Source organism: Patagioenas fasciata, chromosome 36 (assembly GCF_037038585.1).
Source record: "Patagioenas fasciata isolate bPatFas1 chromosome 36, bPatFas1.hap1, whole genome shotgun sequence".
NCBI lineage: Eukaryota > Metazoa > Chordata > Aves > Columbiformes > Columbidae > Patagioenas > Patagioenas fasciata.
The window spans coordinates 3,076,204-3,099,163 of record NC_092555.1 but is presented as its reverse complement, the minus strand read 5'-3'; the positions used below and the strand labels follow the sequence as shown (position 1 = coordinate 3,099,163).

At 61.1% G+C, this 22,960-nt stretch overlaps 1 protein-coding gene across 4 annotated transcripts in view; it reads left to right on the top strand.

Moving 5' to 3' along the window:
* The window catches only part of HUWE1 (HECT, UBA and WWE domain containing E3 ubiquitin protein ligase 1), a 104,831-nt gene that overhangs the window by 46,023 nt on the left and 35,848 nt on the right, over window positions 1-22,960 (top strand). For all 4 annotated transcript variants that reach the window (XM_071801246.1, XM_071801243.1, XM_071801244.1 and 1 more), the window contains 23 exons: window positions 637-1,028; window positions 2,581-2,776; window positions 4,576-4,746; window positions 5,650-5,792; window positions 6,049-6,115; window positions 6,703-6,902; window positions 7,620-7,831; window positions 8,968-9,147; window positions 10,801-10,967; window positions 11,496-11,641; window positions 11,720-11,795; window positions 11,899-11,997; window positions 12,085-12,218; window positions 13,022-13,193; window positions 13,997-14,228; window positions 16,334-16,512; window positions 17,415-17,504; window positions 18,407-18,537; window positions 18,645-18,684; window positions 19,795-19,980; window positions 20,644-20,860; window positions 21,022-21,155; window positions 21,769-21,980. In XM_071801246.1, coding sequence (XP_071657347.1) covers window positions 637-1,028; window positions 2,581-2,776; window positions 4,576-4,746; window positions 5,650-5,792; window positions 6,049-6,115; window positions 6,703-6,902; window positions 7,620-7,831; window positions 8,968-9,147; window positions 10,801-10,967; window positions 11,496-11,641; window positions 11,720-11,795; window positions 11,899-11,997; window positions 12,085-12,218; window positions 13,022-13,193; window positions 13,997-14,228; window positions 16,334-16,512; window positions 17,415-17,504; window positions 18,407-18,537; window positions 18,645-18,684; window positions 19,795-19,980; window positions 20,644-20,860; window positions 21,022-21,155; window positions 21,769-21,980 — 3,776 coding nt within the window. The remainder of the gene's footprint in view (window positions 1-636; window positions 1,029-2,580; window positions 2,777-4,575; window positions 4,747-5,649; window positions 5,793-6,048; window positions 6,116-6,702; window positions 6,903-7,619; window positions 7,832-8,967; window positions 9,148-10,800; window positions 10,968-11,495; window positions 11,642-11,719; window positions 11,796-11,898; window positions 11,998-12,084; window positions 12,219-13,021; window positions 13,194-13,996; window positions 14,229-16,333; window positions 16,513-17,414; window positions 17,505-18,406; window positions 18,538-18,644; window positions 18,685-19,794; window positions 19,981-20,643; window positions 20,861-21,021; window positions 21,156-21,768; window positions 21,981-22,960) is intronic.

Here is a 22,960-nt window from a genome sequence, read left to right as displayed (position 1 = left end):
GTCTGAGAGGCCATGGGGGGGTGTCCCCCTTTTTGGGGGTGTCAGGGAGGCCATGGAGGGGTCAGGGGGCCCATAATGGGGTCTGAGAGGCCATGGGGGACAGAATGGGGACAAGGGGGTAAAGGAGGCCATGGGCAGGTGTCCCCCTTTTGGGGGGTGTCAGGGAGGCCATGGGGGTCTGTCCCCCTTTTTGGAGGTGTCAGGGAGGCCATAGGGTGTGTCCCCCTTTTTGGAGGTGTCAGGGAGGCCATAGGGGTGTGTGCCCTTTTTAGGGGTGTCAGGGGGTCCATAATGGGGTCTAAGCGACCATGGGGGTGTGTCCCCCTTTTTGGAGGTGTCAGGAAGCCCATAGGGGTGTGTCCCTCTTTTTTGGGGCTGTCGGGGGTCCATAACGGGGTCTGAAAGCCCATGGGGGGTCAGGGAGGCCATGGGGGTGTGTCCCCCTTTTTGGGGGTGTCGGGGGTCCATAACGGGGTCTGAAAGGCCATGGGGGGTCAGGGAGGCCATGGGGGTGTGTCCCCCTTTTTGGGGGTGTTGGGGGTCCATAACGGGGTCTGAAAGGCCATGGGGGGTCAGGGAGGCCATGGGGCTGTGTCCCCCTTTTTGGGTGCTTACTCCCCTCTCTTCTCCCCCCAGCCCCAGACCCCCCACCGGACGACGACGCCTCGGCCGCCCCTTCATCCCCATCTCCTTTCTCCCCCTCCCAAGAAGACCCCACATCCTGGGAGGGTCCCGACACCCCCCCGGTGCGCGGTTTGGCCGAAGAATCCATCCCCACCATCCTACGCGCCTGTGTGAGCATGCTGGGGGTGCCGGTGGACCCCGACACGCTGCACGCCGCCCTGCGGCTGTGCCTGCGGCTGACGCGGCAGCACCAACACGCGCTGCTGCTGGCCGAGCTGCGCAGCACCCGCACCATCCTGGGGCTCAGCCAGAGCTCGGCCTTCACCGGCTTCCTCCCGCTGCTCACCCTGCTCTTCCGGCACATCATCGAGGAGCCCTGCACCCTGCGGCACACCATGGAGAAGGTGGGGGGTGAAGGGGTCAGAGGGGTTGGGGACACGGGGATCGTGGGGTGGAGGGGTTGGGGACAAGGGGATGGATCATGGAGTGCAGGGGTTGGGGACAAGGAGGTCATGGAGTGGAGGAGTTGGGGATGAGGGGATGGAGGAGTTGGAGACAAGGGGATCATGGAGTGGAGGGGTTGGGGACAAGGGGATGGAGGAGTTGGGGACAAGGGGATCATGGAGTGGAGGAGTTGGGGATGAGGGGATGGAGGAGTTGGGGACAAGGGGATCATGGAGTGGAGGGGTTGGGGACAAGGGGATCATGGAGCCGGAGGGGTTGGGGACAAGGGGATCGTGGAGTGCAGGGGTTGGGGGCAAGGAGATCACGGAGTAGAGGAGTTGGCGATGAGGGGATGGAGGAGTTGGGGACGAGGGGATCATGGAGCCGGAGGGGTTGGGGACAAGAGGATCATGGAGCTGGGGACAAGGGGATTGTGGAGTGCAGGGATTGGGGGCAAGGAGATCACGGAGTGGAGGAGTTGGGGATGAGGGGATGGAGGAGTTGGGGACAAAGAGGTCATGGAGTGCAGGGGTTGGGGATCAAGGGCATGGAGGAGTTGGGGCTGAGGGGATCATGGAATTGGGGGCAAGGGGGATGGAGGAGTTTGGGACAAGGGGATCATGGAGACAGAGGGGTTGGGGACAAGGGGATCATGGAGTCGGGGACAAGGGGATCGTGGAGCCAGAGGGGTTGGGGACAAGGGGATGGAGGAGTTGGGGACAAGGGGATCGTGGAGTGCAGGGGTTGGGGACAAGGGGATGGAGGAGTTGGGGACAAGGGGATCATGGAGCAGGGGGTTTGGGGACAAGGGGTTGGAGGAGTTGGGGACAAGGGGATGAAGGAGGTGGAGACAAGGGCATCATGGAGCAGAGGGGTTGGGAACAAGGGGATCATGGAGTTGGGGACAAAGGGGATCATGGAGTAGACGGGTTGGGGACAAAAGGATCATGGAATTGGGGATAAGGGGATGGGATAGGTGGGGACAAGGAGATCATGGAGTTGGGGACAAGGGGATCACGGAATTGAGCGTTGGGGACAAGGGGATGACAGAATGGAGAGATTGGGGACAAGGGGATGGAGGAGTTGGGGACAAGGGGATCATGGAGCAGAGGGGTTGGGGACAAGAGGATCATGGAACTGGGGACAAGGGGTCATGGGTTGAAGACAAGGGGATGGGGGAGTTGAGGGGCTGGGGACAATGGGATCATGGAGGTGCAGGGTTGGGGACATGGGGACAAGGGGGTCATGGAGTTGGGGAGCTGAGGGCACTGGGGACAAGAGAATTAGGGAATGGAGGGGGTGGGGACAAAGGGATCAGGGAATTGGGCCTCCAGGGGACACTGGGGACAAGGGGATCAGGGAATTGGGCATCCAGGGGGGCACTGGGGTGAAGGAAATGGGGGTTCAGGGGACACTGGGGATAAAGGGACGCTGGGATGGGGATTGAGGGGCTCACAGGACTCTAGGTCTGGTGTGGGTCCCCTCACAGTCCCCGTGTCCCCATGTCCCCAGGTGGTGCGTTCGGCGGCCACCAGCGGGGCGGGCAGCACCACGTCGGGGGTGGTTTCGGGGAGTCTGGGGTCCCGCGAGATCAACTACATCCTGCGGGTGCTGGGCCCGGCCGCCTGCCGCAGCCCCCAGCTCTTCACCGAGGTGGCCACGGCCTGCGTGCGCATCGCCCTGCCCGCCCCCCGCGGCTCCGGCACCGGTGAGATGGGGGGGACACGGTGGGGACGCGGATCCGGAGCAGGGTGGCATGGGGGGGGGCCCTGCACCTTCAAAATGGGGCTCCAGGGGGCATTTGGGCTTTGAATTGGGGTCCTTAGAGCCCCAAACTGGGGTTCCTGTAGCCCCAAAATGGGGTTCCAGGGTGGATTTGGGTTTCAAATTGGGGTCCCTGAGAGCCAAACTGGGGTCCTTATATCCCCAAACTGAGGTTCTAGGAGGGGTTTGGGCTTCGAATTGGGGTCTCTGAGAACCAAACTGGGGTTCCTGTAGCCCCAAAATGGGGTTCCAGGGTGGATTTGGGTTTCAAATTGGGGTTCCTGAACTCTAAATTGGGGTCCCTATAGCCCCAAACTGGGGTTCAAGGGGGGCTTTGGGCTTTAAATTGGGGTCCCTGAGAGCCAAACTGGGGTTCCTGTAGCCCCAAAATGGGGTTCCAGGGTGGATTTGGGTTTCAAATTGGGGTCCCTGAACTCCAAATTGGGGTCCCTATAGCCCCAAACTGGGGTTCAAGGGGGGCTTTGGGCTTTAAATTGGGGTCCCTGAGAGCCAAACTGGGGTTCCTGTAGCCCCAAAATGGGGTTCCAGGGGGGATTTGGATTTCAAATTGGGGTCCCTGAGCTCCAAATTGGGGTCCCTATAGCCCCAAACTGGGGTTCAAGGGGGGATTTGGGCTTCAAATTGGGGTCCCTGAGAGCCAAACTGGGGTTCCTGTAGCCCCAAAATGGGGTTCCAGGGTGGATTTGGGTTTCAAAATAGGGTCCCTGAGCCCCAAACAGGGGTCCCTATAGCCCCAGAATGGGGTTCAAGGGGGGATTTGGGCTTCAAATTGGGGTCCTTATATCCCCAAACTGGGGTTCTAGGGGGTGTTTGGTCTTCAAATTGGGGTCCCTATAACCCCAAACTGGAGTCCCAAGGGGGCTCGTGGCTCCAAACTGGGGTTCAAGGGGGGATTTGGGCTTCAAATTGGGGTCCCTGAGCTCCAAATTGGGGTTCTAGGGGGGGTTTGGTCTTCAAATTGGGGTCCCTATAACCCCAAACTGGAGTCCCAAGGGGTCTTGTGGCTTCAAATTGGGGTTCAAGGGGGGCTTTGGGCTTCAAATTGGGGTCCCTGAGCTCCAAACTGGGGTTCAAGGGGGGATTTGGGCTTCAAATTGGGGTCCCTGAGCTCCAAATTGGGGTTCTAGGGGGGGTTTGGTCTTCAAATTGGGGTCCCTATAACCCCAAACTGGAGTCCCAAGGGGTCTTGTGGCTTCAAATTGGGGTTCCAGGGGGGATTTGGGCTTCAAATTGGGGTCCCTGAGCTCCAAATTGGGGTCCCAGGGGGGCCGGTGGCTTCACATTGGGGCTCCAGGGGTCCCTTTAACCCCAAACTGGGGTCCCAAGGGGGCTTGAGGTTTCAAATTGGGGTCCCAAAGGGTCCTTGTAACCCCAAAATAGAGGATTTTAGGGTCCCTTTACCCCCCAAATATGCCCCCAGGGGTCTCTTTAGCTCCATTTTGCGTTCCTTTAGCCCCAAAATATGGGTCCGTACAGCTCCGGCACCCACAAAACCTTTATGGGGTGACACAGGGGGGTCCCCCACACCCTTGGGGACCCCCGAACCCCCCATTTTTTGCCCCCCCCGGGCATTTTGCCCCAAAAACACATCCTACTGGTCTTTTTAGCCCCAAAACATGTCCCTAGACCTCCAGCACCCACAAACCCTTGATAGGGTGACACAGGCCACCCCCCAAAACTTTTGGGGACCCCCTGACCGCCCCTTTTTCCGCCCCCCCGCAGCGTCAGACGAGGAGTTTGAGAACCTGCGCATCAAGGGCCCCAACGCGGTGCAGCTGGTGAAGACGACGCCGGTGAAGCCGTCACCGCTGCCCCCCATCCCCGACCCCATCAAGGACGTGATCTACGACATGCTCAACGCCCTGGCCGCCTACCATGCCCCCCCCGATGAGGGTACCCCCCTTAGTTCTTTTTGGGGGGTCCCCGTGGGAATTAACCCCCCCTTTCCCCTGGGGGAGTTTAAAACAGTGAGGAAAATCAGGGTGCTCTTGTGTGGGGGGGGTGAATTGGGGCGCCCCTTGGAGTGGGGTGCACATGGTAGGGGGGGATACTGGGGTGCCCCTCACAAGAGTAGAATGTCCCCCCCACAAATGGGAGGTCCCCCCCAAAAATGGGATGTCCCAACCACAAGTGGGATGTCCCCCCCACAAATGGGATGTCCCAACCACAAATGGGATGTCCCAACCACAAGTGGGATGTCCCCCCCACAAATGGGGTGTCCCCCCCACAAATGGGATGTCCCAACCACAAATGGGATGTCCCCCCCACAAATGGGATATCCCTCCCACAAATAGGATGTACCCCTCAAAAATGGGATGTCCCCCCCACAGATGGGATGTCCCCCCCACAAATAGGATGTCCCCCCCACAAATGAGATATCCCCCCCCCAAATAGGATGTCCCCCCCAAAAATGGGATGTCCCCCCCACAGATGGGATGTCCCCCCCACAAATAGGATGTCCCCCCCACAAATGAGATATCCCCCCCCCAAATAGGATGTCCCCCCCAAAAATGGGATGTCCCAACCACAAGTGGGATGTCCCCCCCACAAATAGGATGTCCCCCCCAAAAATGGGATGTCCCAACCACAAGTGGATTGTCCCCCCCCAACAAATGGTATGTCCCCAGAATTGGGGTAGACCTGGTGTCCACAACCGAGGTGTCCCCAGCAGAAAGTCCCCCCCAACACTGTGATAATTTTGGGGTGTCCCCAAGCCCTTTCTTTGCTGGGGGGGGGTCCCCCAACCATATCTTTAGGGGCCCCTCCCTTATTTAAGTGCTTTTCCCCCCCCAAAAGGTGACAAGGGGGACCCCAAAACCACCGCCCCCCCCGAGGTGAGCCAGCTCCTGTCCGACATTGGGGACGACATGTACCAGCAGTACCGCAGCCTCACGCGGCCGCCCCCCGACTTCGACCCCCCCGCCGGCTTCGCCATCAACGTCCGTGGGGGTTTTGGGGTTTGGGGGGGGGACCTGGGGGGCTCAAGGGGGGATTTTGGGGTGCTGGGGGGGGATTTGGTGGGGCTCAAGGGGGGATTTTGGGGTGCTGGGGAGGGATTTGGGGGGCTGAGGGGGGAAGGAGATTTGGGGAAGGGGGGGGTTTTTGGGGTGTGGGGGGGGTTTGGGGTGCAGGGAGGTTCATGGGGGGTTTTGGGGAGCCCCCCTGGCTCTGATGTCCCCCCCCTCGGCCCCACAGACCCAGGTTTTCGGTGCTGACGGAGCCACCGCGGAGACGCCGCCCTCGGGGACCCCCCAGGGAGAAGGTAGCGGCGTTTCCCCCCAATGTCCCCTCAGTGTCCCCTTCCAATGTCCCCTCTCTGCCTCTGAACCCCCAAACGTCCCCTCTGGGTCCCCTTCCTGTCCCCAGGACCCTACAACATCACTTCCATGTCCCCAAGACCTTTAATGTCCCCTCCATGTCCCCAAAGCTCTTCACATCCCCTTTGTGTCCTTTAGCCCCCCAAGTCCCCTCCACGCCCCCCAAATCTTTTGATGTCCCAGAACTCCGCAGTGTCCCCAACCCCCTGATGTCCCCTGATGTCCCTCCCGTGTCCCCAAGACCTTTAATGTCCCCTCCATGTCCCCAAAGCTCTTCACATCCCTTTTGTGTCCTTTAGCCCCCCATGTCCCCTCCATGCCCCCTCCACTCCTCAGTGTCCCCAACCCCTTCATGTCCCTTGACGTCCCTTCCGTGTCCCCAAGTCCTTCAATGTTTCCTCAATGTCCCCAAGACCCCTCAATGTCCCCTCCACATCCTTGAGCCCCCCAGTGTCCTCCTGAGCCTCCTAATGTCCCAATCCCCCCAATGTCCCCATGATGTCCCCTCATGTCCCCACCGTGTCCCCCGCAGGTGGCAGCCCCGGGGAGGGGCGGAAGGAGAAGGACGGGGAGCGTGGGGACGAGCGTCCCCGGGCCAAGGCCACCCGTCCCCTCCTCCCCACCTCCAGTATCCTGCGCTTACTGGCCGAACTGGTGCGCTCCTACGTGGGCATCGCCAGCCTCATCGCCAACTACAGCTACTCCGTGGGACAGTCCGAGCTCATCAAGGAGGTGACAATGACACCGGGGACACTTGGGGACACTTGGGGACATGGGCGGCACCAAGGGGAGGCCCCCCAGGGACACCGCGGGGGCATTTTTGGGGAGTTGGAGGGGGACAATTGGGGGGTTGTCACCCCACACGTGGAGGTGTGGTGTCACCTGGTGTATTGAGGAGGGGATGGGGACACTTGGGGACATCGGTGGCACCGAGGGGGAGCCCCCAGGGCTGTTGCAAAGGCAGTTTTGAGGGGTTGTGGGGACAGTGGGGATTTGTCACCCTTTGTCACCCCCGGGTCCCTGTCACCTGGTGTGATGGGGTCACCTGAGAATCCCTCTCACCCCATGTACTGGTGTCCCCTGTCCCCCCCATGCTGGTGTCCCCCCCATGCTGGTGTCCCCTCCTATGCTGGTGTCTCCTGTCTCCCCCATACGAGTGTCCCCCCCATATTGGTGTCCCCTCCTATGCTGATGTTTCCTGTCCCCTTCATACTGGTGTCCCCCTCATAGTGGTGTCCCCCCCAAACTGGTATCCCCCTCATACTGGTGTCCCCTGTCACCCCAACACCCGTGTCCCCATCACCACCTCCCTCCATGTCCCATCACCCCCCATCCCTTTGTCCCCCTGTGTCCCCAATCCCCCACCTCAGGAACAGGACAACTCAAGGCTGTTTTGATGTGTCTGACCCCCCATTGTCCTCATGTCCCCTCTTTGTCCCTTGTCCCCAGGACTGCAGCGTTCTGGCCTTCGTCCTGGACCACCTGCTGCCCCACACGGGGACCAGCGAGGACAAGGACACGCCGGCACTGGCCCGGCTCTTCCTGGCCAGCCTGGCAGCCGCCGGCTCCGGCACCGATGCCCAGGTGGCCTTGGTCAATGAGGTGAAGGCGGCGCTGGGCCGCGCTCTGGCCATGGCCGAGAGCACCGAGAAGCACGCCAGGTAGGGGACACGGGGACGGCCCGGCCACCAGTGGCCTCACTTGGGGTGTTGAGGTGGCCTCCGCGGGGGTGAGATGTTCTCCATGGGCTTGAGATGTTCCTCATGAGGTCGAGATGTCCCTTATGGTGTTGAGATGTTCCTCATGGGGCTGAGATGTCCCTTATGGTGTTGTGATGTTCCTCATGGGGCTGACATGTCCCTTATGGTGTTGAGATGTCCCTTACGGTGTTGAGATGTCCTTTATGGTGTTGAGATGTCCCTTATGGTGTTGAAATGTCCTTTATGGTGTTGAGATGTCCTTTATGGTGTTGAGATGTTCCTTATGGGGTTGAGACGTCTCTCATGAGGTCGAGATGTCCCTTACGGTGTTGAGATGTCCCTTATGGTGTTGAGATGTTCCTCATGGGGCTGAGATGTCCCTTATGGTGTTGAGATGTCCTTTATGGTGTTGAGATGTCCTTTATGGTGTTGAGATGTTCCTTATGGGGTTGAGACATCTCTCATGGGGTTGGGACGTCCCTCACGGGGTTGGGACGTCCCTCACGAGGTTGAGATGTCCCTCACGGGGTTGAGATGTCCCTCACGAGGTTGAGATGTCCCTCACGAGGTTGAGATGTCCCTCCGGGGTTGAGATGTCCCTCACGGGGTTGAGATGTTCCTCATGGGATTGAGACGTTTCTCATGAGGTTGAGATGTTCCTCATGGGGTTGAGATCTCCCTTATGGGGTTGAGATGTTCCTCATGAGGTTGAGGTGTCCCTTATGGGGTTGAGATGTTCCTCATGAGGTTGAGGTGTCCCTTATGGGGTTGAGATGTTCCCCAAGGGGCTGAGATGTTCTCCAGGGGATTGAGATGTCCCTTATGGAGCTGAGATGTTCCTCACAGGCTTGAGATGTTCTCCATGGGGTTGAGATGTCCCTCACGAGGTTGAGATGTCCCTTACAGTGTTGAGATGTTCCTCATATGGTTGAGATGTCCCTTACAGTGTTGAGATGTTCCTCATATGGTTGAGATGTCTCTCATGGGATTGAGATGTCCCTTGTGGTGTTGAGATGTTCTCCATGAGGCTGAGATGTCCCTCATGAGGTCCAGGTGTCCTCCACGGGGTGTGACACATCCATTTGTCCCACCACCAGGCTCCAGGCCGTCATGTGCATCATCAGCACCATCATGGAGTCCTGCCCGTCCACCTCCAGCTTCTACAGCAGCGCCACCAAACCCCAACACAACGGCATGAACAACATCATCCGCCTCTTCCTCAAGAAGGGCTTGGTCAACGACCTGGCCAGGGTGCCCCACAGCCTCGACCTCTCCAGGTACCGCTCACCCCGGACGCCTGGGTCCACTCCCCTTGGCGGGGCTTGAGGGGTTGTGATGGATCTTGGGGCATCATGGTGGGTCTTGAAGGTCTTGGTGGTTCTTGATGGATCTTGGGGGGGTTGTGTTGGGTCTTGAGAGGTTGTTGGGGATCTGGATTGGATCTCAAGGGGTATTGGAGGTCATGATGGGGTTGTGGTGGGTCCTGAGGGGTTGTGCGTGGTCTTGAATGTCTTGGTGGTTCTTGATGGATCTCAGGGGGGTTGTGTTGGGTCTTGAGAGGTTGTTGGGGATCTTGGTTGGATCTCAAGGGGTCTTGGAGGTCATGATGGGGTTGTGGTGGGTCCTGAGGGGTTGTGGGTGGTCTCGAAGGTCTTGGTGGTTCTTGATGGATCTCAGGGGGGTTGTGGTGGGTCTTGAGAGGTTGTTGTGGATCTGGATTGGATCTCAAGGGGTCTTGGAGGTCATGATGGGGTTGTGGTGCGTCCTGAGGGGTTGTGGGTGGTCTTGAATGTCTTGGTGGTTCTTGATGGATCTCAGGGGGGTTGTGGTGGGTCTTGAGAGGTTGTTGGGGATCTTGGTTGGATCTCAAGGGGTCTTGGAGGTCATGATGGGGTTGTGGTGGGTCCTGAGGGGTTGTGGGTGGTCTTGAATGTCTTGGTGGTTCTTGATGGATCTCAGGGGGGTTGTGGTGGGTCTTGAGAGGTTGTTGTGGGTCTTGGTGGACCTTGGTTGGGTCTCAAGGGGTCTTGGTGGGTCCTGGTAAGTCTTGCTGGGTTGTGGTGGATCCTGAGGGGTTGTGGGTGGTCTTGGTGGATCTAGAGGGTTTGCGGTGGGTCTTGAGAAGCTCTGGTGTGTTTTGAGAGGGGTTGTGATGGATCTTGAGGGGTTGTGGGGGCACTTGGGGGATTCTGGTGGGTCTTCAAGGGAACTTGAAGTGTCTTGAGAAGTTGTGGTGTGTCTTGAGGGGTCCTGGGGTGTCTTGGGGGGGTTGTGGTGGGTCTTGAGGGATTGTGAGGGGTGTTCAGGGTTGTTGTTGGGTCTTGAGAGGTTGTGGTAGAACTTGATGCGTTGTGGTGGGTCTTGGGGGTCCTGGTGGATTCTTGGGGGCTCTTGGTGGGTTTTGGGTGGTCTCGAGGAGTTTTGGTGGGTCTTGGGGCATCTTGGTTGGTCTTGGTGGACCTTGGTGGGTGTTGGGACAACTTGGTGGGTCTTGAACAATCTTGGTGGTCTTGAGAGCTTGTGGTGGGTTCTGGGGGGTCACGGTGGGTTCTGGAGATCATGGTGGGTTCTGAGGGGTCATGGTGGGTTCTGGGGGTCATGGTGGGTTCTGAGGGGTCACGGTGGGTTCTGGGGGGATCACGGTGGGTTCTGGAGATCATGGTGGGTTCTGGGGGTCACGGTGGGTTCTGGGGGATCACAGTGGGTTCTGGAGATCATGGTGGGTTCTGGGGGTCATGGTGGGTTCTGGGGGTCATGGTGGGTTCTGGGGGGGTCGTGGTGGGTTCTGGAGGTCACGGTGGGTTCTGGGGGGTCACGGTGGGTTCTGGGGGGTCATGGTGGATTCTGGAGATCATGGTGGGTTCTGGGGTTCACGGTGGGTTCTGGGGGGTCCGTGTCCCCCCCTCAACACCCCGTTGTCCCCCCGCCAGCCCCAACATGGCCAACACGGTGAACGCGGCGCTGAAGCCGCTGGAGACCTTGTCGCGCATCGTCAACCAGCCCAGCGGCCTCTTCGGCTCCAAGGGCTCGTCCAGCAAGAGCAAAACCGAGGGGGCCGGGGGGGCCCGCGGGGGGGGAAGTGCACCCCCGGATGGAGGTAACGACCCCCCCCGGACCCCAAAATACCCCCTTGGACCCCCAAATCCACCCCCGAATCCCCAAATCCACCCTGGAGACCCCAACACCTCTGGGTGCCCCCACGTTCCCTTCATCCCCCCTCATTTTCCTTGTGCCGCCTACCAAAAATCTCTTGTGCCCCCCCAAATGTCTTGTGTCCCCCCAAAGTCTTGTGCCCCCCCAAATATCTTGTGCCCCCCTCAAAATCTCTTGTACCCCCAAAATGCTTCATGTTTCCCCCTATTTCATGTGCCCCCCTATTTCCCTCCGTCCCCCCAATCTTTCTTCTGCCCCCCCATTTTCCCCATGCCCCCCCCATTTTCTGTGCCACCCCCATTTTCCCCATGCCCCCCCCCCCAATTTTTCCTGTCTCCTCATTGCCCTGTCCCCCTGCATCTCCTTTGTCACCCCCTGTCCCCCCACATCCCCATTGTCACCTCCTCCCACACCTGCCTTGCGGGAGTGGGTGACACCCCCTTGACCCCCCCTGCCCCCCCCAAATAAAAAGGGGACCCCGGGGACCCCGAACCCCCAGAGGAAGACGCGGAAGCAGCACAGGCGGAAGCGGCTGACGGTGACATGGACGGCGAGGCCGAAGGTGACACCGTGGTGCTGGCGGGACAACCCGAGGGACTCAGCACCCAAGAGATGCAGGTCAGGCCCCCCCCAAAAAAAAACAACCCTCGTACCCCCAAATTTCCCCCTTCACCCCCCAAAAACCCCCCAAACCAGGTGGAAAACGAGCTGGAGGATCTCATTGACGAGCTGCTAGAGAGAGACGGCGCCAGCGGCAACAGCACTATTATCGGTGGGTTTTCCCCCAAATTTGGGGTCCCCCCAAATATTATGGACCCCGCCCAATATCGGGGTGACCCCCCCACACCCCTAATTGTATTTCTCCCCCCGCAAAGTGAGTCGTTCGGGCGAGGACGAGTCGCAGGAGGATGTTCTGATGGACGAGGCACCTTCCAACCTCAGCCAGGCTTCCACCCTCCAGGCCAACCGCGAAGGTGGGGGGGGACCCCGAGTTTTGGGGGGATTTGGGGGGATTTTGGGGGCGCTGAGATCCCATAGATTCTTATCCCCCCTCCCGGAAGATTCGATGAACATCCTGGATCCCGAGGACGAGGAGGAGCACACGCAGGAGGAGGACAGCAGCGGCAGCAATGAGGATGAGGACGACAGCCAGGATGAGGAGGAGGAGGAGGAGGAGGAGGATGAAGATGATCAGGTGGGGACACCTGGACGCCTGGGTCCCCTATCCCGGACACCTGGGTCCCCTATCCTGGATGCCTGGATCCCTTATCCTGGATACCTGGATCCCTTATCCCAGACGCCTGGGTCCCTTATCGCAGACCCCTGGGTCCCCTATCCCGAACGCCTGGGTCCCCTCCCTGGATGCCTGGGTCCCCTGTCCTGGACGCCTCGGTCCCCTCCCCGGATGCCTGGGTCCCCTGTCCTGGACACCTCAGTCCCCTCCTCGGACACCTGGGTCCCCTATCCCGGACGCCTGGGTCCCCTATCCCGGACGCTTGGGTCCCCTATCCCGGATGCCTGGGTCCCCTATCCCGGATGCCTGGGTCCCCTATCCCGGATGCCTGGGTCCCCTCCCCAGATGCCTGGGTCCCTTATCCCGGATGCCTGGGTCCCCTATCCCGGATGCCTGGGTCCCCTATCCCGGATGCCTGGGTCCCCTCCCCAGATGCCTGGGTCCCTTATCCCGGACGCATGGGTCCCTTATCCCGGACGCCTGGGTCCCCTCCTCGGATGCCTGGGTCCCTTATCCCGGACGCCTGGGTCCCCTCCTCGGATGCCTGGGTCCCTTATCCCGGACACCTGGGTCCCCTCCTTGGATGCCTGAGTCCCTTATCCCGGATGCCTGAGTCCCCTCCCCGGACGCCTGGGTCCTCTTTTGGTCGGGGTGCCCCATTTCCGGTCAAGATCCTTCCATTTTGGATCAAGATTCCCCAGTTGTCGGTCAAAATCCCCACATTTTGCCTCCAAACCCCCCATTTTTGGCTCCGATTCCCCCAGGACGATGAGGAGGGGGAGGAGGGCGAGGAGGAAGAGGACGACGACGAAGGCTCGGAGATGGAGCTGGACGAGGACTATCCCGACATGAACGCCTCCCCCCTCGTGCGCTTCGAGCGCTTCGACCGCGACGACGACCTCATCATTGAGTTCGACAACATGTTCGCCAGCCCCGGTACGCGGGAAATGGGGAGAAACGGGCGGAAATGGGGAAAAACTGGCGGCAATGGGGAAAAACAGGCGGAAATGGGGAAAAACGGGGGGAAAATGGGGCTGAAATAGGGGGAAATGGGGCAAAAAAGGGGGGAAATGGGCAGAAAGGGTGGAAATGGGGACTTGGGGGTGAATTAACACCCCTGTTCTTCATGTCCCCATGATTTTGGGGGGAGCTTAAGCAGGGGTTCTCCCCCCACACCCCAAGTTCTCACCTCACTGGTGTCTATGGGGGGGTCAGCATGGGGGTTCACCCCAGCACCCCAATTTTCACTCTCTCCGGAGCTCACGTTCCCTTGGGGGGGGGGGGGGGGATTAAAAAGGGGGTTCCCCCCTCACCCCAATTCTTCACATCCCCATAACTTTGGGGGGAGCTTAAGCAGGGGTTCCCCCCCCACACCCCAAGTTCTCACCTCACTGGTGTCTATGGGGGGTAGGTCAGGATGGGGGTTCACCCCAGCACCCCAATCTTTGCTCTCTCCAGAGCTCACATTCCCTTGGTGGGGTGGGGGGGGGGATTAAAAAGGGGGTTCCCCCCTCACCCCAATTCTTCACATCCTCATAACTATGGGGGGAGCTTAAGCAGGGGTTCCCCCCCCACACCCCAAGTTCTCACCTCACTGGTGTCTATGGGGGGGTCAGCATGGGGGTTCACCCCAGCACCCCAATCTTCGCTCTCTCCAGGTGCTGGATTTGGGTTGAAAAGTGGGTTCCCCCCCCCAGCACCCCCATTTCCCCCCCTGACACCCCCATTTCCCCCCCCAGCCGACATCCCGCCGTCACCGGGGACCATCCCCGCCAGCCACCCGCTGCTGGTGCGTCACGCCGAGCACGGGGGGGTGACGTTGGGGACAGGAGGTGCCACCCCCCGCCTGGCGCAGGGGCTGGGGGGGCGAAGCCAACGCACCCTACGCCAACTCACCGCCAACGCCGGCCACACCATCCACGTGCACTACCCGGGGGCCCGCCAGCCAAACCCCCCCCTCATCCTGCAGAGGTCAGTGATGGGGACACCCCCCCCGGGGACCCCAAAACCCCCCCTAGACCCCAAACCCCTGCCTAGGGCACCCCAAATGTTCCTGGGATCCCAAATGGCCCTGGGACCTCCTGGATCCGCATCGGCCCCATCATCCCCTCCTTCCTGCTTTGAGACGCCCCCAGGACCCCAACCACTCCCCCCAGGGCACCCCAAAGTCACACGGGGACCCCAAACCCCCCCAGGGCACCCCAAATGTCCCTGGGACCTCCTGGATCCGCATCAGCCCCATTGGCCCCTCCTTCCTCGTTTGAGACCCCCCCAGGGCACCCCAAAATCACACGAGGACCCCAAACCTCCCCCCAGGACCCCCAAATGTCCCTAGAACCTTCAAACCTCCCCAGGACCCCCAGATGTCCCTGGGACCTCTTGGATCCGCATCAGCCCCATTGGCCCCTCCTTCCTGGTTTGAGACCCCCCCAGGGCACCCCAAAATCACACGGGAACCCCAAATCCCCCCTGGGATTCCCCAAACCTCCCAGAGGTCCCCCTGGTGTCCCCATGTTCCCCCTAGTGTCCCTCTGTACCTGGTGTGTCTCCCAGTGTCCCCTTTGTCCCTGCAGTGTCCCCCTGTCCCTGGTGTCCCTCCCAGTGTCCCCATGTCTGCCTGTCCCCAGTGCCCCTGGTGTCCCTGATGTCCCCGGTGTCCCCATGTCCCCTGCAATGTCCCCATGTCCCCGCAGGCTGCTGGGCCCCTCGGCGGCCACCGACATCCTGCAGCTGAACAGCAGCCTCCCCCTGCAGAGCCCCCGGTGTCCCTATGTCCCCTGCAATGTCCCATGTCCCCCACGATGTCCCATGTCCCCCTCAATGTCCCATGTCCCCCACAATGTCCCCATGTCCCTGCAGGCTGCTGGGCCCCTCAGCAGCCGCCAACATCCTACAGCTGAGCAGCAGCCTCCCCCTGCAGAGCCCCCTGTGTCCCCATGTCCCCCCCAATGTCCCATGTCCCCCCCAATGTCCCCATGTCCCCCACAATGTCCCCATGTCCCCCACAATGTCCCTATGTCCCCGCAGGCTGCTGGGCCCCTCGGCGGCCGCCGACATCCTGCAGCTGAGCAGCAGCCTCCCCCTGCAGAACCCCCAGTGTCCCCATGTCCCCCCCAATGTCCCATGTCTCCCCCAATGTCCCCATGTCCCCTGCAATGTCCCATGTCCCCCACAATGTCCCTATGTCCCCGCAGGCTGCTGGGCCCCTCGGCGGCTGCCGACATCCTGCAGCTGAGCAGCAGCCTCCCCCTGCAGAGCTCCCCGTGTCCCCATGTCCCCCGCAGTGTCCCATGTCTCCTGCAATGTCCCCATGTCCCCAGTGTCCCCATGTCCCCTGCAATGTCCCATGTCCCCCACAATGTCCCCATGTCCCTGCAGGCTGCTGGGCCCCTCAGCAGCCGCCAACATCCTACAGCTGAGCAGCAGCCTCCCCCTGCAGAGCCCCTGGTGTCCCTATGTCCCCTGCAATGTCCCATGTCCCCCACAATGTCCCATGTCCCCCTCAATGTCCCATGTCCCCCACAATGTCCCCATGTCCCTGCAGGCTGCCGGGCCCCTCTGCAGCCGCCAACATCCTGCAGCTGAGCAGCAGCCTCCCCCTGCAGAGCTCCCCGTGTCCCCATGTCCCCTGCAGTGTCCCATGTCTCCTGCAATGTCCCCATGTCCCCAGTGTCCCCATGTCCCCCACAATGTCCCTATGTCCCCGCAGGCTGCTTGGCCCCTCGGCGGCCGCCGACATCCTGCAGCTGAGCAGCAGCCTCCCCCTGCAGAGCCTCCCGTGTCCCCATGTCCCCCGCAATGTCCCAATGTCCCTATGTCCCCATGTCCCCAGTGTCCCCATGTCCACTGCAATGTCCCATGTCCCCCACAATGTCCCCATGTCCCTGCAGGCTGCTGGGCCCCTCAGCAGCCGCCAACATCCTACAGCTGAGCAGCAGCCTCCCCCTGCAGAGCCCCCTGTGTCCCCATGTCCCCCCCAATGTCCCATGTCCCCCCCAATGTCCCATGTCCCCCCCAATGTCCCCATGTCCCCTGCAATGTCCCATGTCCCCCACAATGTCCCCATGTCCCCGCAGGCTGCTGGGCCCCTCGGCGGCCGCTGACATCCTGCAGCTGAGCAGCAGCCTCCCCCTGCAGAGCCGGGGCCGGGCCCGGCTGCTGGTGGGGAACGAGGACGTTCACATCATCGCCCGCTCGGATGACGAACTGCTGGACGATTTCTTCCACGAGCAAGGGGGCGCCGGCAGCCAGGCGGGTCCGTGGGGAAGGGGGTGGGTCCGTGGGGCGGGGCCTCACGGGGGGTGGGGCTTGGGGGAGGGCGGGGCATGGGAGAAAGTGGAGGGACCCCCCTGCAAAGTCAAGTGGCTGCAGGGATGGAGAAGATAGAACCAGAGGAAGGGGGTGGAGCCTGGAGGAAGGGGGTGGGGTCTGGAGAAAGGGGGTGGGGTCTAGAAAAGGGGTGGAGCCTAGAGAAAAGGGGTGGAGTCTCGAGGAAGGGGTGGAGCCTGGAAACAGGGGTGGGGTCTGGAGGAAGTGGGTGGAGTCCAGAGGAAGGAGGTGGAGCCGTGACATAGGGGAGGAGTCTAGACAAAGGAGGTGGAGCCTGGAGAAAGGGGTGGGGTTTAGAGAAGGGGTGGAGCCTGGAGGAAGGGGGAGGAGTCTAGAGAAAGGAGGTGGAGCCTGGATAAAAAGGGAGGAGCCTGGAGAAAAGGGGAGGAGCCTAGCATAAGTGGGTGGAGCTGAAGGGGGGGCGGAGCTTGGGATAAAGTTGGGAGACACCCCCCCAACATGTGGGTGCACAGATGGGTCTGCAGAGAAGGGGTGGAGCTTAGGGAAAAGGGGTGGGGCTTTGAGAAGGGGGGCGGGGCATGGGAGAAAGTGGGGGCTGCCCCAGTGGCAAGTGGCTGGAGAGGTGGTAGGCGGGGCCTGGTTGGAACATGGGCGGGGTTTGGGGTCAAGGGGGTGTGGCCTGACTCACAGGGTGGGGCTTATGAGTCTACCTCAGCCCCCTGGGGGCGTGGCTTCACCAAAGGGGGCGTGGTTTCACCCAAAGGGGGCATGGCCTCACACCAAAGGGGGTGTGGCCTGGCCGAGGAGCCCCCTTGCTCTCCCCCTCCCCTCTCCCGGACGCCTGGGTTCACTCTCTGTCCCCCGCAGGGACCCTCTCGTCCATCCCCACCGCCCTGACGCGCTGGACCGAGGAGTGCAAGGTGCTGGATGCCGAGAGCATGCACGACTGTGTCTCGGGTGAGTGTCCCCAGTGTCCCCAACCTGTCCCCAGTACCCTCCAAATGTCCCCAGCGCCCTCCCAGCATCCCCAACCTGTCCCCAGCACCCTCCCAGCATCCCCAACCTGTCCCCAGCACCCTCCCAATATCCCCAACCTGTCCCCAGCACCCTCCCAGTGTCCCCAGCCTGTCCCCAGCACTCTCCCAATGTCCCCAACTCCCCCCCAGAATATTCCCAACTACTCCTCCAGTGTTGTCACCTGGTGTTGTCAATGTCCCCAACCCCCCCCTTGCAGTGTCCCCAACCCCCCCCGCAGTGTCCCCAACATCCCCCCAGTGTCCCCAATCCCCTCCAGTGTCCCCAACCCCCCCCACAGTGTCCCCAACCCCCACCATGTCCCCAACCCTCCCCATTGTGCCCAAAGTCCCCCAATGTCCCAATCCCCTCAATGTCCCCAACTCCCCCCCTGAAATATTCCTAATCATCCCTCCAGTGTTGTCACCTGGTGTTGTCAATGTCCCCACCCCCCCCCCAATGTCCCCAAACTCCCCCAATGTCCCCAACTGCCCCCAGTGTCCCCAATGCCCTCAATGTCCCCAACCCCGCCAATGTCCCCAAAAGCCCAAATGTCCACAACTTCCCCTAATGTCCCCAACTCCCCCAGTGTCCCCAAAGCTCCCATAACATCCCCAAGCCCCAAATGTCCCCAACCACCCTCAGTGTCCCCAAAGCCCTCAATGTCCTCAAACCCCCCTCAGTGTCCCCAAACCCCCCTCAATGTCCCCACCGTGCCCCTCCCCAAACCATCCCCCTGCTATCTTTACCCATTCGGTGACCCCTCCAGTGCCACCACCCGGTGCTGTCAACGTCCCCACAATGTCCCCAACCCCCCGTGACCCCCCCGTGTGTCCCCCCCATAGTGGTCAAGGTGCCCATCCTGGCGCGGCTGGAAGCCCTTCGGGACGAGGAGCTGGACGAGCGGCGCGAGAAACGCCGGCGCCAGGCGGCCGAGGACGAGGCCAAAGCCACCAGCGCCGAGGACAAGGACACGGTGAGGTGACCCCCCCACCTCGGCCCTTTGTCACCCCCACACCCCCAAAAAATGGGGCTGTTTGTGTCCCCCCCTCTCCCACTTCAACCACCTTCTCTGCCCAACAGGAGGCGGCGGCCAAAGCCACCAGCGATGTCCCCCCACCAGGTAACCCCCCGCTTTGTAAATTTTGGGGTCCCCCCCACCCCAAAATACCCAGGTGACTCTCCCCCCACCCTAAACCCCCCAAAAATACCCGGGTGACCCCCCCACGTCCCCCAAAAACCCCCATTTTGCCCTGATACCCCACAAGTTGACGTAGTTGGCAGGTGATCCCCTCAGTTTTTGGTGTCCCCAAGGCCACCAGCGCTGTGACCCCCCCCATTTTAAAATCTTGGGGTCCCCCCCAAAATATACATCGTTCCCCCCCCATTTTACATTTTGGGGTCCCCCCCCAAATACATCATCATTCCCCCCCAGGATGACCCACCCCAAACCCCCACCCCCCATTTTGATCTGACACCCCACAAGTTGATGGAGTAGGAAAGTGTCCCCCCATTTTTAGTGTCCCCAAGACCACCACAAATGCGACCCCCCCCATTTTAAAATGTTGGGGTCCCCCCAACTAAGTCATCACCCCCCCACCAAAATGACCCCCCACCCCAACCCCCCTTTTTGACCCCACATTTGACCCCATTTTTAGCATCCCTAAGGCCACCTCAAATATGACCCCCCCCCATATTGAAATTTTGGGGTCCCCCTGACATTTTGGGGGTGTCCCCCCCCCCGGTGACCCCCCCGGTGACGTGGCGCCCGCGGGCTGAGGTAGTGGCTTGTACAGTCGCGGTGACACCGGCGGCGATGACTGTCCAGCCCACTGTCTGCCTCGCGGCCGCCCCCCCCGCCGCCCGGACGCCTGGGTCCCCTTTTTTTTAGGGGGGGGGTGTGGGGGGACTTGGCTTTTGGGGGGGTTTAGGGTTTTTTTTCGGGGGGGGGTTGGTGGCTTTTAGGTGTTTTTGGGTGGGATTGAGCAGTTTTGGGGGATTTGGAGGGGGGATCAACACAGCTTTGATAAGGGGGGGGGCAGGAAAGACACCCCCAATATTGACACCCCCCCTTCTCACCGGACGCCTGGGTCCCCCCGAAGTATCTGGGGGGGGGGACGTGGGGGTCTGGGACCCCCTCTCCCACACTGACCCCATGTCCCCCCCGCCACTGACCCCATGTACCCCCCCCAACCCCGATGTCCCCCTCACTGACCCCCATGTCCCCCCCTAGAGAACAGCGGCGCCACCTGCACCCTGGTGATGCTGGAACCGACCCCCACCCCCCCGGACCCTCCCCCCCAAATCCCCCCCCGGCCCCCCCAGCCCCCCGAAAGCCAAGAGGGTGGGGGGGGACCCACCCGCGCCCCCCCTGACGCCGAAGCCACCCAGATGGAGCTGTCGCCGGCCCCCACCATCAGTGAGTGTTTTGGGGGGGCAATTTGGGGGGGGTGGTTAAGGGGTTGGGGGGGGTGTTAGGGGTTTATTAGGATGTTTAAGGGATGTTTATTAGGATATTTAAGGGTTTTTTTTTTAGGGTATTTAAGGGGGGTTTATTAGGATATTTAATGGGGGCTTATTAGGGTATTTAAGGGTTTTTTTTTAGGATATTTAAGGGGTTTTTAGGATATTCAAGGCGTATTTATTAGGATATTTAAGGGGTGTTTTTAGGATATTTAAGGGGTGTTTTTAGGATATTTAAGGGGTTTTTTAGGATATTTAAGGGGTGTTTATTAGGATATTTAAAGGGTGTCTTTTAGGATATTTAAGGAGTGGTTTTTAGGATATTTAAGGTTTTTTTTAAGGATATTTAAGGGGTGTTTATTAGCATATTTAAGGGGGGGATTTAGGGTATTTAAGGGGTCTTTATTAGGATATTTAAGGGGGGTTTATTAGGATGTTTAAGGGGTGTTTATTAGGATATTTAAGGGGTTTTTTTTAGGGCATTTAAGGGCGTTTTGGGGGATATTTAAGGGTGTTTTTTAGCATTTTTAAGGGTTTTTTTAGCTGTTTTTTCCCTGGAGGGGGGTCTCTCTGTGCATTCCGGCTGTGTCCCCTCTCACGTCCCCGTGTCCCCCCGCAGCGTCACTGTCCCCAGAACGCGCCGAGGACTCAGACGCCCTGACGGCCCCGAGCAGCCAACTGGAGGGGTCCCCCATGGACACATCCAGCTTGGCCTCCTGCAGCCTGGAGGAGCCCGGGGGGGCCCCCCCGCCCCCCCCTGCCCCCCAAAACCCCCCGGGGACCCCCCAGGGACCCCCTCCGGCCCCCCCGGACGCCGCTCAGCCCCCCGACGACAGGTCAGTGCCCTCAAGGTGACACTTTGTGGCCATCCCCTTGGCTGGTGTCACCCCGCTGGGTGATGTCACCCCATGTGGTGATGTCACCCCTGCCCTGGTGATGTCACACGTGGCTCGGTGACGTCATACCCCCCATATGATGTCATTTCCACCCCAAAAAGCTCCCCGCCGGTGTCATCGTCGGAGAGCTCGTCCACGCGGGACTCGGCCGGCGCCACCTCGGGCGCCGACTCGCGGGGGATCCTGGAGGAGCCGCTCCCGTCCACCAGCAGCGAGGAGGAGGATCCCCTGGCCGGTGCGTGTCACCTTTGTCACCTCCCTTGTCACCACCCCCCTCACCAAACAAACTCCAGGTCACCCCGACCCCCCTGTGTCACTCAGACCCCCCTGTGTCACCCACTGCACACCAGGGGAGTTGTGGAGCTGTGGGCACCACAGGGGGTTGGGGACACCCTGGGGGTGTCGCTGTGTCACCTGCGGGGTCTCCATGGCAGTGGTGGGTCCCTTTGTCACCCGGGGGGTCCCCATGTCCCCCCCACCCCGAGATCAGCCTCCTCAAGGGGCTTGGCACTGTGTCTCATGGCCCCAGATGGGGTGGACCCCTTGTCACCCAGGTTGTCCCCATGTCCCCAAGGGGTTCCCCATGTCCTTGTGGTGTCCCCAACGTGTCCCCCCATGTCCCACAGGGATCAGGCTCCCGGAGGGGGTGGACCCCTTGTCACCCGGGTTGTCCCCATGGGGTTCCCTGTGTCCTGGGGGTGTCCCCAGGGGTGTCCCCAATGTGTCCCCCCATGTCCCACAGGGATCAGCCTCCAGCAGGGGGTGCACCCCTTGTCACCAGGGTTGTCCCCATGTCCCCTGGGGGTGTCCCCAGGGGTGTCCCCGACGTGTCCCCCTGTGTCCCACAGGGATCAGCCTCCCGGAGGGGGTGGACCCCTCGTTCCTGGCCGCGCTGCCCGATGACATCCGGCGGGAGGTGCTGCAGAACCAGCTGGGGATCCGCCCCCCGGCGCGGGCCCCGCCCACCCCAAGCCCCGCCCCCCCGGTGGTGGCCAATCCCGGCCTGACCGAGGTCAGCCCCGAGTTCCTGGCGGCCCTGCCACCTGCCATTCAGGAGGAGGTGGGTGGGGCTTCTAAAGGGGGCGGGGCTTAGGGGAGGGGTGGGGCTTAGGGCGGGGTTAATGGTGCTCCTGGGGGTGACAGAGGGGCAGGAGGGGGGGGTCAGGGGGGACAGGGAAATGGGGTGGGGGGATGGGAGGGGACACATTGGGGTTAAAGGGGTGGGGCTTCATGGGATGGGTGGGGCTAGAGGGGAGTGCTAAGTCCTGGGGGCGTGGCCTCTAAGAGAAGTGGGACTGGAGGGGAGGGGCTTGGGAGGGGGTGTGACCGCTAGGTGGGCGTGGCTTATTGGGGGTGGAGCCTGCCTTTTAACCCGCTGACGTGGACAGGGTGGGGGTCTCTTTGGGGGTGTGTCCCCAGGGGGCGTGGTCAGTAGGTAGGCGTGGCCTACAGGTGGGCGTGGCCTCAAGCAGCTGCAACTGCTTTTTAACCCCCTCATCCCCTGAACCCTTGAAGGGGAGGGGTGTCCTTTTGGGGGTGTGGTCCCCCAAGGATGGGGGGCGTGGCCTACAAGTGGGCGTGGCCTCAAGCAGCTGCAGCTGCTTTTCAACCCCCACATCCCGATAACCCTTGAGGTGGATGGGAGGGGGTGTGTCCCCCAAGGATGGGGGCGTGGTCTCTAGGTGGGCGTGGCCTCCGGGGGGGGCGTGGCCTCAAGCAGCTGCAACTGCTCTTTAACCCCCACATCGCCATAACCCTTGAGGTGGATGGGAGGGGGTGTGTCCCCCAAGGATGGGGGCGTGGTCTCTAGGTGGGCGTGGCCTCCAGGGGGGCGTGACCTCAAGCAGCTGCAACTGCTCTTTAACCCCCACATCGCCATAACCCTTGAGGTGGATGGGAGGGGGTGTGTCCCCCAAGGATGGGGGCGTGGTCTCTAGGTGGGCGTGGCCTCCGGGGGGGGCGTGGCCTCAAGCAGCTGCAACTGCTCTTTAACCCCCACATCCCCATAACCCTTGAGGTGGATGGGAGGGGGTGTGTCCC